At 43.9% G+C, this 14,742-nt stretch overlaps 1 gene segment (V, D, J or C); it reads left to right on the forward strand.

Annotated features, from left to right (window-relative positions):
- The first annotated feature begins 2,617 nt into the window (after positions 1-2,617).
- The window catches only part of LOC101670626, a 67,828-nt gene continuing 55,703 nt past the window's right edge, over positions 2,618-14,742 (forward strand). Inside the window, 2 exon segments of the C gene segment in view lie at positions 2,618-2,678; positions 2,845-3,009. Coding sequence covers positions 2,633-2,678; positions 2,845-3,009 — 211 coding nt within the window.

Here is a 14,742-nt window from a genome sequence, read left to right on the forward strand (position 1 = left end):
CCAAGAGCAAAGATAGCAAGTGGAAACGGGGTGGACAGCCCATAACTGCTGTGCCTGGACAGAGAGCAATGGTGGCCACACATCAGGGTCTGATTTTGTTATCCCTAAAGTTTTATGGGAGAGCTTGCAGGCTAATGAGGATTATATAACACAAGAAAAGAGCTTTATTTCACTACAATTTCTCTCTTTTTTTCTCCCGAAAAACTCAAAGGGAATGGGGAAAGAATGGACATGTTCTCAAATGAAAGGCTAAGGAGCTCCTGAAACGTCCAATTAGAGAGAAGATCAGAAGTTCTGGCACTCTATCCCACTAAGATTTCAGTGATCCTATGGATAGATGCCTGATATACAGGACCAAGAGTGGCAGAGACCATCAGAGAGAATGACACTGGGCACGCCAACGTAGGAGTCAGTGTGGGTTGATTTGATCTGACCGTGGGGTCTTTTTGCTTCTTCAAGTCTTCCTATTCTTTCTTTATCTCAGATAGACAAGAAAAAGCAAACAAACAAAAAACCCACAAAAAACACAAAACAAAACAACAACAACAACAAAAACCACCAGGACTAGGATTCTGACTCTTACTGGCCTCTAGCTTTAGTGGCCCAGACTCCTTTGCCTAAGGGCATAGAAGCGAGTGACCCAGCTCCATTACCCTCCTCCACCTGCACGGCCCAAAGTCCTAACATAGCTCCTTCCTTCAGCAGAATGTTTTGAGCCACACTTGAAAGTACAAGCTGTGTCTCCCTTGGTGACTATGTCTCAGGTACAGAGCTATGACTAAGGCCACTATCCCAAGCATGGCAAATTAGAAGGGATGTGGCAAAGAACCAACATCTGGGGGTGCCTGGGTGGCTCAGTGGGTTAAAGCCTCTGCTCAGATCATGATCCCAGAGTCCTGGGATCAGGCCCCGCATCGGGCTCTCTGCTCAGCAGGGAGCCTGCTTCCCTTCCTCTCTCTCTGCCTGCCTCTCTGCCCACTTGTGATCTCAGTCTGTCAAATAAATAAATAAAATCTTTAAAAAAAAAAAACAAAAAACCAACATCTGCCCTGGGCTTACCAGTGTGTGCCAGGCACCGGGTAAGTGTTTCACACGTTTTCTCTCATTTCAACTTCACACTTCGGGAAGGTAACTGCAATGACCCTATTTGCCGATGAGGAAATCAAGACTTGGGGATGTAACTTACTCAGCTACTGGTAAGTGTCAAAGGAAGATTCAAAAATCAGAGTCATTAGCCCTGCAAAGCCAGTGCTCCTTTTGCCTGTAGTTGACATGGGTAGTGATACCACCTAGCCACTCGTGGGTAATATCAGAATGTTGGCCACTGCAATGACAAACAGGGTCCAGCCAAGTGGGAGCTATCCTGCTGCTGCAGAGGGCCCGCCTCTCCCTACACCTACAACAATGGATAGAAGACCTCCTTCCCCCAGGTTTTGGCAAATCTTTTCCTAATCCCATCCTTCACTAGATGAGCAATCCAGAATGTTCCTTGAGAGTCCGGAAACTCCATACAGAAATCCCACTTAGACTAGCAAATCTCTGCAAATCTCCTAATGTTGACAAGTCCCATGCTGGGCACTGAGAATGAGAACATAAATAAGATACAGCCACTGTTCTAAAGTATCTTAAAGTCCAGCGCAGAAAACAAACAAATTACCAGATATTTATAATAGAGGTGGTAAGTGCCATGACCCAACAATGCCAGGGAACCCAGGGGACACTTCCCTCAAGTTGGGGTGGGGAAGGAAGAAGAAAGGTCTGGTTTTTCCAGGAAAAAGGAGCAGCTAGTGCAAAAACTGAGAATATAAAGACTGTAATACATCTTTGAACCAGCAAGTAGCCTTTGTGCAGCTAGAGTACTGAGTGCAAGTGGTCAAAAGTGAAACTGGCCTTTTGACCAGTTTCAAAAAAGCAGATCATGAGATCATTAGAGCCATGAGATGGACTTTCATAGTCCCCTAAAGGCCAGGAACACTACTAAAAGAGTAGTCAGCAGAGGACCAATGTCCTCTGGTCTGGAGAAAAATTGGTATGACGGCTGCTTGGAGCATGGGTGAAAGCGGAGAGAGTCTGGAAGCAGGGAGACCTCTTGGAATAGTATGGTAATAGCTTGCAACAGGTGAGGAACACCAAGACTGAAGCAGGTGGAGGAGACCAAAGGTAAAGGGACCCATAACGGGAACTACAAGGGGACAGAATTACCAGGCCCCGCAGGCTGTTCGGCTCCCCACAAGCCGTTGCACCTTGATGATGCAGGGCCATTCCCGGGGAATGCCATCCAGAGGCATTCTCAACTCTCACAGCTCCCCCTCCAGTCAGCAGAGAGTCTTCTTCGTGTCCCAGGATGGGGGGGGGGGCTGCTCCCTCAAAACTGAGTGTTTTGAAGACAGAAACTTGTCTTTTTCAGCTCCTCTTCTCCCAAATAGAATCTGACCTGTCATAGTTAATTAGACGGGGTTTGTGGGATTAAAAAGTCCAACCCATGACCTTGCAGGCATGTCACCCCTCTCTCTAAGGAAGTGACTAACACCCACCCCCCTTGATAACAGACAGAACCTCTCAGGGGCAGACAGCGGCTGATCGGGGCCAGCCAGGGAGCACCTGCAGACTGCGCAGCTGCTTCCCAGAAGCCATGCTGTGGACCTATTCCCTCCTCCACCTCGCCATCTTCTGTGCCGGTAAGGATGAGCTGCTGGTCCCCTTACTCTTGGGGAAATGTGCTTCAGGAATGATTTACAGCAGAGGGAGGGGTCCATCAGGAGTTTCGGGGGGCGGCTATGACACCCATCCCCACGTGATGAAGGGTGTTCCCCACAGCCTCTCGACCTGGGCTTTCGCTTTCAGAGGTCTCATTGGATATCGTTTTGGAACCAGATGCCAAAACCCTGACTGTTCAAGTCGGGGAGCCTGCCACCTTGCGCTGCAGTGTAACGGGAGGGGACTTAAAGAACTATCAGGTGAGCTGGTATAAGAAGAATGAAGATAACTCCCTGACTTTAGTATACAGACCAAGCAATAATACTAATGACGATTTAAGAAGTAATTTTAAAGGAAATACCAACCCTTCAAAGAGTCAACTCGACATTCAAAGAACAGCAGCAGAAGATGCTGGGACATACTACTGCGCGTGCGATATCCACAGTGCTCCAGTCCTGCTTCTGGTCGCCTCAGAAACTCTGGGTCAAACCAAAGTGGCAGGTCCAATTAGAGACCACCTGTGGTTAAAATGTGTACCATATCCGAGCTGAGACCACCTGACAGCCTCAACAGCAATATCTGATAAGAGATATAAGAACTAAGTTGGGGAAAGGACGTTATCTTTGTGGTTGGTTGAAAGTGGGCTTCTTTATCAGTCGAAGAGGGCAGAACGTTCATTAGGGTTTATGCAAAGAGACCAAGGGGCCCTTCCGTCTGCCTCTCAGGGACTTCTGAGAAAAGGTTGAAATGAACAACCTTCCACATGGAGGAGGTTTTCTTATTGTGGAGGCAGGCTGCGATGAACAGAATTTCTATCATGAGTGCTGTAGTTCACTCCAGAGTCTTTATTGCGAAAGCACTCGTGTGCATAAACTAGATAAAGCAAGGATGGTTTTCTATTACCACCCTAATCAACATTTCCAAAACTATTAGGGATAGCTTTAACTCTTAACTCTGTGAGGAAGGATGAATAGAGTCATTTTCTGAAATGCTCCATAACTATTTTAGGTATAGAATGTTTTAGATCATCCCTTAGCTATAGCAGAATCCTGGGGGCCCACGGGGATGGCCAGGGTGGGGTAACACCATTGCCTTCATGTCTGCTGCTAAGAGAGATCTTGGAGATAAATACTTATGGCAATGTGGGATTTCTGAGTTGGTCATGAATCAACTGAATAAAATAATAATAATAATAAAGATCCCAAGTCCCACGTTGAAATGGGTGAGCCAAAAAGTGTCAAAAGTATCTGAGTCTACAGGGAGTCAAGGCATGGAGGAACCCACTGAGCAGACTGACAGGCAGGAGGGCTTACAGAAACAAACATTAAATAATCATCAAGGGAGTGCTTTCTCCCTGTTGGCTCTAGTAACCAACTCTTTGCTTTTCTGCTCAAGTGTCTGGTCTGGAATCCTCTCTCCACATTAAGTTACAACTCGGGCATTAGGATGCAAAGTAGACATTGATTCGTGAGAACAACAGCTCTCCTGATACCTTTCTATTCAATATTCCTTCCAATGCAGTATCATATTCATCACACATTCATTTATAGGGCAATTATTATACTTACGATATTGGGATAGGTCATGGGAATAGAAATAGTTGTAAGTCACGTTCTAGCCTAAGTTCTGTTCTCATCAGCATGTCTACATTTATTTTGGAGACAGAATTAGAATTACAATTAAAGATTATAAACAAATACAAAAATACAAGAAAGCACATACTACCTAACAATGAGTGCTATGGACTTCATATGTAGTGCTCTAGGAACTTATAAAAAGACAATCACTGTGAGAAAAATTTCTTAGAACAGCTAAGGCTTGAAAAAGGTAGGGTTTGGGTAAATGGGAAGGAAGATGAGGGTTATTTCAAAGTGGCTGTACAAGTTATTTATTGCTCTATTATTACCACAAAATTTAGAGGCTCGAACATTCGTTATCTCACAGTTTCAAGTCAAGAATCCAGGTGTAGCTTAGTGGCTTAGTTGGACTTAGCTTAGCTGTGTTCTTTAGCTTAGGGTCTCTCATGAGGTGTAATAAAGAGGTCAGCTGGGGATGGCAGTCATCTCAAGCACTGACTGAGAAAGATCCATTTCCAAACTCACTCAAGTGGAGTTGGTGACCCTTACATGAGCATCTCCGTAGGGCTCCTTATAATATAGCAGCTTGCCTCCCTAGAGCACAAACTTGGAAAGAAGACTTCCAAGATGCACAGCCTTTTTGCAACCTAATCTTGGAAGTGACATCTCGTTGTTTCTGCCATGTTCTATTCAGTAGAAGTGAACTCATAAGTACAGTTCACATTCAAAGGGAGAGGGTGATTACACGAGAACATGAATACCAGGGAGGAGAGGTCACTGGGGGCTGTCTTAGAACCTGCCTACCACAGGAGATTAACACAGTAGAACAGGGAAAGGGAGGGCTCAAAAAATCTGGTTGAGACCAACTTGTTTAGAGACCCCTGACCTATAAGGCTAAAGAGATTGGATTGGATCTCATAAGCCCGTATTTCTCAAACTTCATGATGCATGGGAAGCACCTGGAGAGATTGTTTCTAATTATACTTTTAAGCCCCAGTTCAAAAATTCTTATTTAGGTTAGCTGGGGGCAGGCCTGGGAACATGTATTTATGACAAGTGCCCAGGTGATTCTGATGCAAGTGGGTTCAAGGACATGCTTTCAGAAATTCTGCTTTAAGCAGCAAAACTCTCAGTTTGATACAAGGAAGATGTGCCCAGGTTCTCCTGCTCTCACTACAAAGAAATGGATATTAGATGTGGTTGGGGCATCACTTGAACAATAGCTCTCAATTCCAATTGCATATTTTAAATGCCTGGGGAAATGCTTTAAAAATACCAATGTCTGGAACACATCCCCAGAGATTCTGATTAAATTGGTGCAGGCATGGACCTCTGGTTTCCCAGGTAATTCAACCTCCCTCTCCAGTCCTCTCCACCTCCCCTCTCCAGTCTAAGATTTTGCTATTTCAAGTGTGGTCTCTGGATAGACAGCACCAGCATCACTTGGAATTGCGTCACAATGCAGAATCTTATGCATCACTCTGGATCTAGTGAATCAGAATCTGTATTTTAATAAGATTCTCTGGGTGAGTTATATGCATATTAAAGTTTGAGAAGCACCAGTCTAGCAAAGCCATCATTATTGAAAATTTCATAGAGGTGGAGAAATATAAATGTGTTTTTCCCAAATCCCACCCAAAAAATTCCATATTTGTAAGAAGCTCCTAAAGGGATGCTGATATGCAGCCAGGTGTGGGACTCACGACAAGCAATCAGTCATCCCCAAATCAGGTTACAGATTATTCATGTTACCAATATAATAAATATTCTCATTGAGTCATTGAGGTGCTATCATGTCCTTGTACGCTCCTTGGAAGAAGGCATTACATAAATTCCAGGTATGATCATTTCTCATTCATCCACAAGCAGATTAGGAAATGAATTAATATTTATAGAGCCAGTGTACTTTTTACCACACCACATGACCGTCATACATTATCCACTGTAACCCAAAACCTTGTGCCACAGACCTTCAACTCAAGATCAAACCAGAAAAAAAGAACATGAATCATTAGGGTCTAATTAAGTCTGATTGGGAAGAAAAGGGACAAGAGTGAGTGCATGTGTCTCTAATTGTCCATTCCTCCTTAAGGATAGATGAGAACATGAAGTTCTGATTCACGTTGGGGTGGGGCATCTCAGAACCTGAGACAGGCATGGGGTGAGCATGAAAAACAGCCTAGAGCAAAGGAAGAAGGACATCTTGGGAGAAAACAAGCAGACGGCCCAACAAAGATCTGAAAGAGTCTGAGCACAAAACAATGAAAAAGGAAACCATACATAAATTAAGATTAGAGACCTGGAGAACACCCTGAGAGTACTAGCATGTAATTGAGAAAATCTTTTATATACTACCTGGGGCTCCAGACTGAGGTAGGGCTAGGGCCACCAAAGGCCCTAGCATAATATAAACACAGACCAAGTGTTTCTGCAGAAATTCCAATGACAAACGAATGATGGGAGGGTCAGGTGATATTTTTATATTGTCCATGTTCTTCCCACTGCACTGGTAAAGCCAACTGATTGCTGACTGACATTGTATTATTGTTGTCCCCGTTATCCTGCTTTCTGTGATTCTTATTCATCATAAAAAGGGCTCACTTGAAAGAGTTCGGAGAAGTGAAGAGAAATCCCAGAGAGTGTCTGTCTAGGCTGTAAAAGGTCTTTAAGTTCAACTGTCAGGGGGGTGGTAATAGGCATGGTAATTCCACCAAGCTTCCTAGCAAAGGAGTCCTTAGGCATGCCTGTGACTAGCAGTGGAAGATATGATTGCTCAAAGGCAGCAAGAAGGTGATAGCCTGTGTCTAGAAACAATGCCATCAACTAGCTACATGTATGAACAGGTCACCCAGCACCAGGGAACCATGGTATGGAGTGACTGGCAAGAGAAAAGAAGGGAATCAGGGTATACCTCTTCCTCTGCGTTAGAGGAGGCCACAGGCAGCAGAAGAAGGGAAGGTGATTCCTACCACACATTGTATTTTTCTGCAGGGGTCACAACCTTGAAGAAGGTACTGTTTACAGCACCCTGAAAGTGCCCAGGGAACATACAGTAGGGTCCAAGTAAGGAAATGGGCTCAAGGAAATCCAAGCTGTGACCTTCATTCTGAACAATTAGGGCTTTAAACAGAAAATTAGAGCCATTGAATGTGAAAGCCAGAAGGGATCTTAAAGGCCAAGTAGGAATCCTGCTATTCAATTTTTATGTTCATTAAATAATAATTGAATAAATGATCATCCAAACTCAATTAAAATATTTTCAATGACAGTTCTTATTTTAAAAAATCATCTCATAAGAAATTGAGGTCTGCTTTCCTATGACTTTTTTTTTGAAGTATAATTAACATAAAACATTATGTTAGTCTCGGGTATAGAACATACTGATTTCACAATTCTATACATTTTTCAGTGCTCAGCATAGTAAGTGTGGTCACCATCAGAGAAGGGGGGGGTGACTAGGGGAATGGGAGAAATAGATAAAGGACATAAAGTGGTCCAAATTTCCAATTATAAAATAAATAAGTCACAAGAGATGTTTTCTTGTAACTTTCTATGTTGGCATTTTTTGTGCCTTCTGAAACAACACTAAGTCCCTACCTTTATATTTTTAAATATTTAAAGACAGGTATCATACCTAACCTCCCAAGCCCTCATTTCTCTATACCCAATAGTTTTAACAATTCCTCATGGCTGTCTCATAAGCTTTAGGTCCTCAAGAGGAGATTCCAAGCACAGTATATTTTTCTGTTCCACACAATTCTCAATACTGACTCTCATGTGGTAGGGAATCAATAAATATGAGTGAGTGCATGAATACCTATGTGTAAAATGACTGTTCAGTGTGTCCACCTAAATGTCTCAAAGTCACTTCAACTTAACTTCTTTCCAAATATGGTCCTTTCCTGAGGTTGCCCATCTCGGTGAATAACATCACCATCACCATCTCCAAACCAGCCTCCCCTCTCCATCTTCTGCTGCCAACACCCTTGGTCCAAACTTCCATTTTCTCCTTTGAAATATTTCATTAGTCTTTCAAATGAGTTAGCTGGCCTCTGGGACCTTCAAGTATGTCCTCCCCACAGCAACCAGAGTGATTTTTTTCAACATACAAATACCATGTTATACCCCTGCTTCAAAATCCTTCAGTGACTTCCCATTGCTTACAGGCAAAAGGCCATACAAAATCCCCAAAGTGGCCTCCACAACCCTGCACAGTCTGACCCCTTTTCTCACCTATAGCGCCAAAAATACTTCTTCCCCTCCTCCTTCATTTCCCATGCTTCTGTCAAACACACCCTTTTCCAGTTGCTGAAATGAACAGGTGCCCTCCCACTTTTGCACATTATATTACTCCCTCCTTGTGGAACACTTCTCCTATCTCTTCATCACCTGTTTAACTTCTATTCACCTTTGAATCAAAGTTTATACATCAATTCCTCAGAGATGTCTTGATATCTCCCAGCAAGTTCAGATGTTTGTTTGAGGTTTTTAAAATCTGCCTGTGAGGGTAGAGGGGAGGTGGGGCAGAGAATTAAAAAAAAAGAAAAGAAAAGAAAAAGAAAAAGTAAATATGCTTTCATATATCAGTTTGTAATAATTTCATTAATTTTATTAATGTCTATTTTTCTAGTTTGTAAGCTCTGAGAGATCAGGGACTATATCTGCCTTTGCTAATCATTGAACCTGACAAATTACATAAATGCATTTGTATGAATAAATGAAGGACTCCAGGATCTTAAGATTTCCCCAAATTTGGTGCTCCTCACGGACTCTGGGTTGCAGTAAGGTCCCAACACTTAGCATATTCCTCACTTTTCAGTGGTCTTGGAGACCCCAGAGTCACTCTGAGTTAGAAGCCAAGCATTCTCAGAGACTAAGGATTTTACCCATGCTCTAGTGGTCTAACATCCTAAGGAGCCCATTTTGGGGCACACAGGACAAGTGAGAGGTCAAAGGGTCCTGCATATTTTTGAGCCAGTTACCACATGGGGATTTGGAACAGGTAAGCAAAAGCCACCCAGAGACACTGGCCAGCTATGAGGAAATCAAAGGAGCCGCTATGATTGTTATTTTCTCTGTGACTGGGCTTATGATGAGCCCTTTTGGTGTTTTGGATTTTGTGTGGATGTTTTCAGCAGCTATATTATTAAAATATGCAAGTCTGTAATTATGGGGATGCATAGCCTCATCCCTCAAATATGTACTGAGCACATATAATATTCCTGGTGCTGTGCCATATGCTGAGTTCCACAAACCACCAAAGCTCAATTCCTGTCCTCAAGGTGCTCTTTCCAGTGGGAGAAACAGACATGCAAACAGAGAATTATTAATGGAAGAAGGAGTGAACACCTGTGAAACATAGAAGACAGTGATGGCTGGAAGCTGGGGAAGGCTTCTCAGAGGAGGTGACAGGAGCTCATCACAGAGAAAACACTTGCTTCCCTGAGGTAATGCACATTTGGAGAATTTTTAAGATGATCCAGTAGGAAGATGAGCATTCTTAACCGTTACACACACACACACACACACACACACACACACAGCTCTTCATCAACTATGTTCTCAATTTAAGTGAGTAAATAAACAAACTGATGGAAAAATACTGATCTTGGGCTAGGCACAATCAGCTTCTTTGTGAGGAAGCTAATGTCACAGGGGCTCCTTAACCAAAGACGTAGCAAATTCCCTGCCTAGGAAAGCCTAGAAATTTCCAAAATGCTGCCACCGTACACATCACAAAACAGACAGCTCCAGGGTGGTGGTATGGGTTGAGAAGATAAGAAGTAAGCAAAGAGGAAGGGAGAGGGAAAGAGGACCGTTGTTTCCTTGGATAATGATCATCACTCCCTTTAACTTTTTGTTCTTATTTAAGAGCCCTCCCAAACCTGGGATTTCCCAGAATTTGCTTTTGGGCAACTGGCTGCCTCCTCATCCCACTGATGACAACTGTTAGGAAATCTGGAGAGGCTATTAACTAAGTAATGTGCTCTACAGGGAACAAATAATGCTAGCAGGACTGGCCATGAACGTCCACTTCTGTGTGCTCTTTGATTTCATTCAGTTCGAAATATCGAGATTTCTTCTCAGATATACATCTATAAATCTTGATCTTGGTTGATTGAGTTGTTTCAATTCATAGAGTTGTTTTTAGTCAGAACAAGAGTATAACTTTTCTTCTGTAAAGTAGAAAAAATTTAGCTATCAACAGACCTCTTTTCTGCTTCTCCTCCGGAGTTGTCTCTCTTCTAGAAACTCTGGAAAGAAAGAGCTGTCACATTTATAACAGCCTTGCATATTTTCCTCTTTGTATTAGTCAACTCTGGTGTGGTAACAAATAGCATCAATATTTTAGTAGCTTAAACTGTGAATATTTACTGTTTGCTCCTGCTTTTACTACAAGTCAGTGGCTATGAGGTGTCTGCTAAGCTCTGCTCCCAGTGTCTTCCCATTCTAGAATCCAGGCTCAAAGATAATCCACTGTATGGGATTTCCTCCTGGCAGAGGAAAAAGAACAAGAGAGCTGCTGGCAGAAACCCCAGATGCTCCTTAAAGCTTCTGTTCAATCATTATCGTCATCATGTCCACTCACATTCATCACCCAAAGCCCTTCCATGGCCAAGACCAATATCAGCAGGGCAGGGATTCACACCCTTCCCACAGAAGTTAATGCAAGACCAGCAACAATCAGGAAATGGTAATCTCACATGGAAGAGGGAATCAATTGCTTCACAACAGTAATCAACCTACCATTCCTTTTGACTCCACCCACATAATTTGTATCCAGTATAGGGAATCTCTCCCCTGTCAACTAAAAAGAAATGTGATATGGTTTTTTTCCTCTTAGAATTGTTACAAAGCCCTAGGGCAACATTTGCCAAAATGGTTCTTCAGAATATTACTGTCCCTTGAGAGGTTAACAATTGGGAAGCAATTAAAAAGGATTCCATGGTCAAATAAGTTGGGGAAGTGCTCTATATTAATTGCTCTCTCTTACCATTCACAATTCTTTATTATCAGATTAAATGTTCTGACAATGCCTGCTGTAAAGATACTTACTTAACCCAAAACTGGGATCACAGATTTCTGTCCAAAATAGCACAATTATTAATAGCTCATGAGATTCTAGTCACTAACACTGCCCTAAACGATTATGGGCGAACCACTCAGATGGATTCTTGTTTCTTCATTTGTGTGGCCAGATTGAAGGACACCTAATGTTGTTGAAAGGGGATATGCACAAGGCCAACTCGTCTGTGCGGGCCCCCAGAATAAGGCTCTCGTTTCCTGCTAAGGTCAAACTCTGTGTTAGAAATCTGAAAACGCTCATTCAGATACTACCTTTTGCATACTGAGCTAAGTATAATTATTGCAGACCGGCTTTGATGTCTTCCTTCCTTTATGCAACGAACACATCTTGAGTCCTTCTCCATGCCAAGTACCCTGCCAAACCCTGAGTACATAATGTGAACGAAATAAACACAGGCTGGGCGCCTGGGTGGCTCAGTGGGTTAAAGCCTCTGCCTTCGGCTCAGGTCATGATCCCAGGATCCTAGGATCTAGCCCCGCATCCTGTTCCTCTGCTCAGCAGGAAGTCTGCTTCCCCCCTCTCTCTCTGCCTGCCTCTCTGCCTACTTGTGCTCTCTGTCAAATAAATAAATAAAATCTTTTTAAAAATAAAATAACATAAACACAGGCCATGCCCTCATGGATTGACCAGTATAGGAGGAGACAAACCTAAAACACACAGGCATACACAGCCAATGATCAGAGACCCTCTGTGCAGTGGATGACACAGGTGTCCACCCTTTCCTCTTGCAATGCCTCCTGTGCATAGCTTCTGAATTGCCACACCTCCAAGATTTTCTTCTGCATCACTGGCCTCTCCCTCCTGCTCTCCTTGGCTGGTTCCTCCTCCCCCAGCTAGCTTCTGTACACAGAGGACCCAGGGCCCTTGCTTGGGTCCCTCTCACCGTCTGTCCACCCCCCACCCCCCACCCATGACGATCTCATTCACCCTCACCGCGTTAAACTCCATGTATGTGCTCCTGACTCCCAGATTCATATCTCCGTTGCAGAACTCCCCTCTGAGGATATAACCTCCCCCAGTCGGACCACCTTAGCACTTACCTCTCTTGACTCATTTCACATGCTCTCTCTTCTTCCAGGATTGTTTGGATACTTCCTTTACACTCCTCCTAATTTATAAACTCCTCGAGGGCAGGGATCCTGGGTCTGTTTCATGTTCAGTTTCCAGAGCGTGTCACATAGTAAGTGTTTAATATCTGATTATTGAATTTAATGTTTGAACTGAATTTCTGCTTTAGGGATCACTGAGACACAGATGCAATGAAAGGGAATATTTTATTTCAAGAAATAATGCCTCACCCTTCTGTATTTCCAAATGAACAACCTCAGATGAGAGAATACAGCTCCATACATTGGCATGAGAGGAATACTTAAATTCAAAAATGCTAAATTGAGCCAGTATCATCCCTTGTGGTCGCAGAAACGGCCGCAAAGGTTTTATAAATTGCTTGCAATCCCGCACCCCATCTGGCAATGTTGGCATCTTACAGCCACGGATGACTAACTCTTCACAACAGTCCCCACTTGAATGCACTCCTTACTTTAAAATGAAAAGGTAAAAGAAAAGAGCTAGAGCTTGCCCCAGACTCTCCCACCCAACCAGAGCAGATTCAACCACATAATGCTGACTCCTCAATTTAGACATCAGGCCGAAAGAGGAGGTCACAGACAAAGACACTCCCCCCCCCACCCCCGCATCCAGCCACCTGGGTGGCTCAGTCAGTTAAGCATCTGGCTCGATTTTGGCTCAGGTCATGACCGCAGGGTTGTGAGATCGAGTCCATGTCTGGCTCTGTGCTGAGTGTGAAGATTGCTTAAGATTCTCTCTCTCTCCCTCTCCATCTGTCCCCACCTCTAAAAAAAAAAAAAAGACAAAGAGAGAGAAGAAGATCCCCTGCATTGCAGAAAGGTATTTCCGCAGCACCTCTAACAATAGCATGCAGGACCTGCCCCTCTGAAGCTTCATCTGAGTTTTTATCCTGTTTTTATCAAGCCTCTCCCAAGGCCCCTTCCACCATTTGAAAGCAGCTCGGTTTTATACACCTTGGAAGAACAGAGGACCGATGGAAACTGAGCATTGTCTAGAGAAAAGCCAAGAACCTTTTTGTACTCGATGATTGGCACAAGTGAGAGGAGGTCCCCAATGGCCACACAGGGCAGCCCTGATTATAGGACACAGTCCTGGTGGCACAGCTACTTTGTGGGTGTACAGAGAGGCTGCTGGTTCTTGTCTTGGCTGTCCTTGTTTGCCTGTGACAATCACACGCTTGAAACTTAGAATTCAATCTCTCAAAATAAGAAGAAAATTGTCTGGATTACATCTTTTCTGCAAAAATAAATGTTTTTCAATGGCCGCAGCTTGCTTTTTTCTTTTTTTTTTTAATAGCATTTTACTTGCTTTTTAAAAGAGTTTATTTATTTGACAGACAGAGATCACAAATAGACAGAGAGGCTGGCAGAGAGAGAAGGGGAAGCAGGATCCCTGCTGAGCAGACAGCCCCATGCGGGGCTTAATCCCAGGAGCCTGAGACCATGACCTGAGCCGAAGGCAAAGGCTTAACCTACTGAGCTACCCAGGCACCCCTTGCCATAGCATTTTAGATGGTCTTCTGTTTTCTGGGAGCATCCTTTCCCCATCACACTTATCCAGATAAACACATACTTACTAACAAGAGGTCCTTCCCTGGACAGACTCATATTTACTAACAAGGGGTGAGGTGGCTTCAGGATTTCGACGGGAGTTTGGGGTGCTGTCCAGCTGGGTCCCTGGCCACACTAGGAGTCAAGACAAACACAGCAGATTGGGAGTAGAGGCAGCAGCTCCCTCCCTGGCATGCTGCAGCTGTGACCCTCTGCTCAGTGTCTGGGTTACCAATCCAGAACTTGAGCTGGTACTTTTAAAAATAAAGTATTCTGACAGTGAGAGATCAGTATCAGCTGAGTCTTGCAAAAATCCTCTTTCCTGGTGCGCTTCAGGTCTGTCTTCTTGGCATATGCCATTCCCCATGCATCTTCGGTTATCCTACGTCCCCGATTTCTCACCACAGCCGGACACTGCTGTCGGTTTAGACTGATACCGTGCGCTCTTTAGCTACCGTGATGTCCCTCGTAATGCTAGAGCCATTTGATAGATGCAGGTCATTTGCCACTCGGAGCAGCCTCGCTGTGCCCTCCTTTGGTAACTTTGCAAGTTCACATAGTTGCTGCTCCATCATGCCCACAGGCAAACTCTCAGACTGCTTGCCAGTTAAAGCCTTGCCAGCCGGAGAGCTTGTTTTGCTACTCCACAATCTTAGCTTTCACTCATACTGAGCGTTCATCACGCAGCCCCATGTTCACCGCACTTTCCCATGTCACGTCCACGCTCGTGTGTACTAGCACC

Source organism: Mustela putorius, unplaced genomic scaffold (assembly GCF_011764305.1).
Source record: "Mustela putorius furo isolate JIRA1106 unplaced genomic scaffold, ASM1176430v1.1 tig00003898_pilon_pilon_pilon, whole genome shotgun sequence".
Taxonomy (NCBI): Eukaryota; Metazoa; Chordata; class Mammalia; order Carnivora; family Mustelidae; genus Mustela; species Mustela putorius.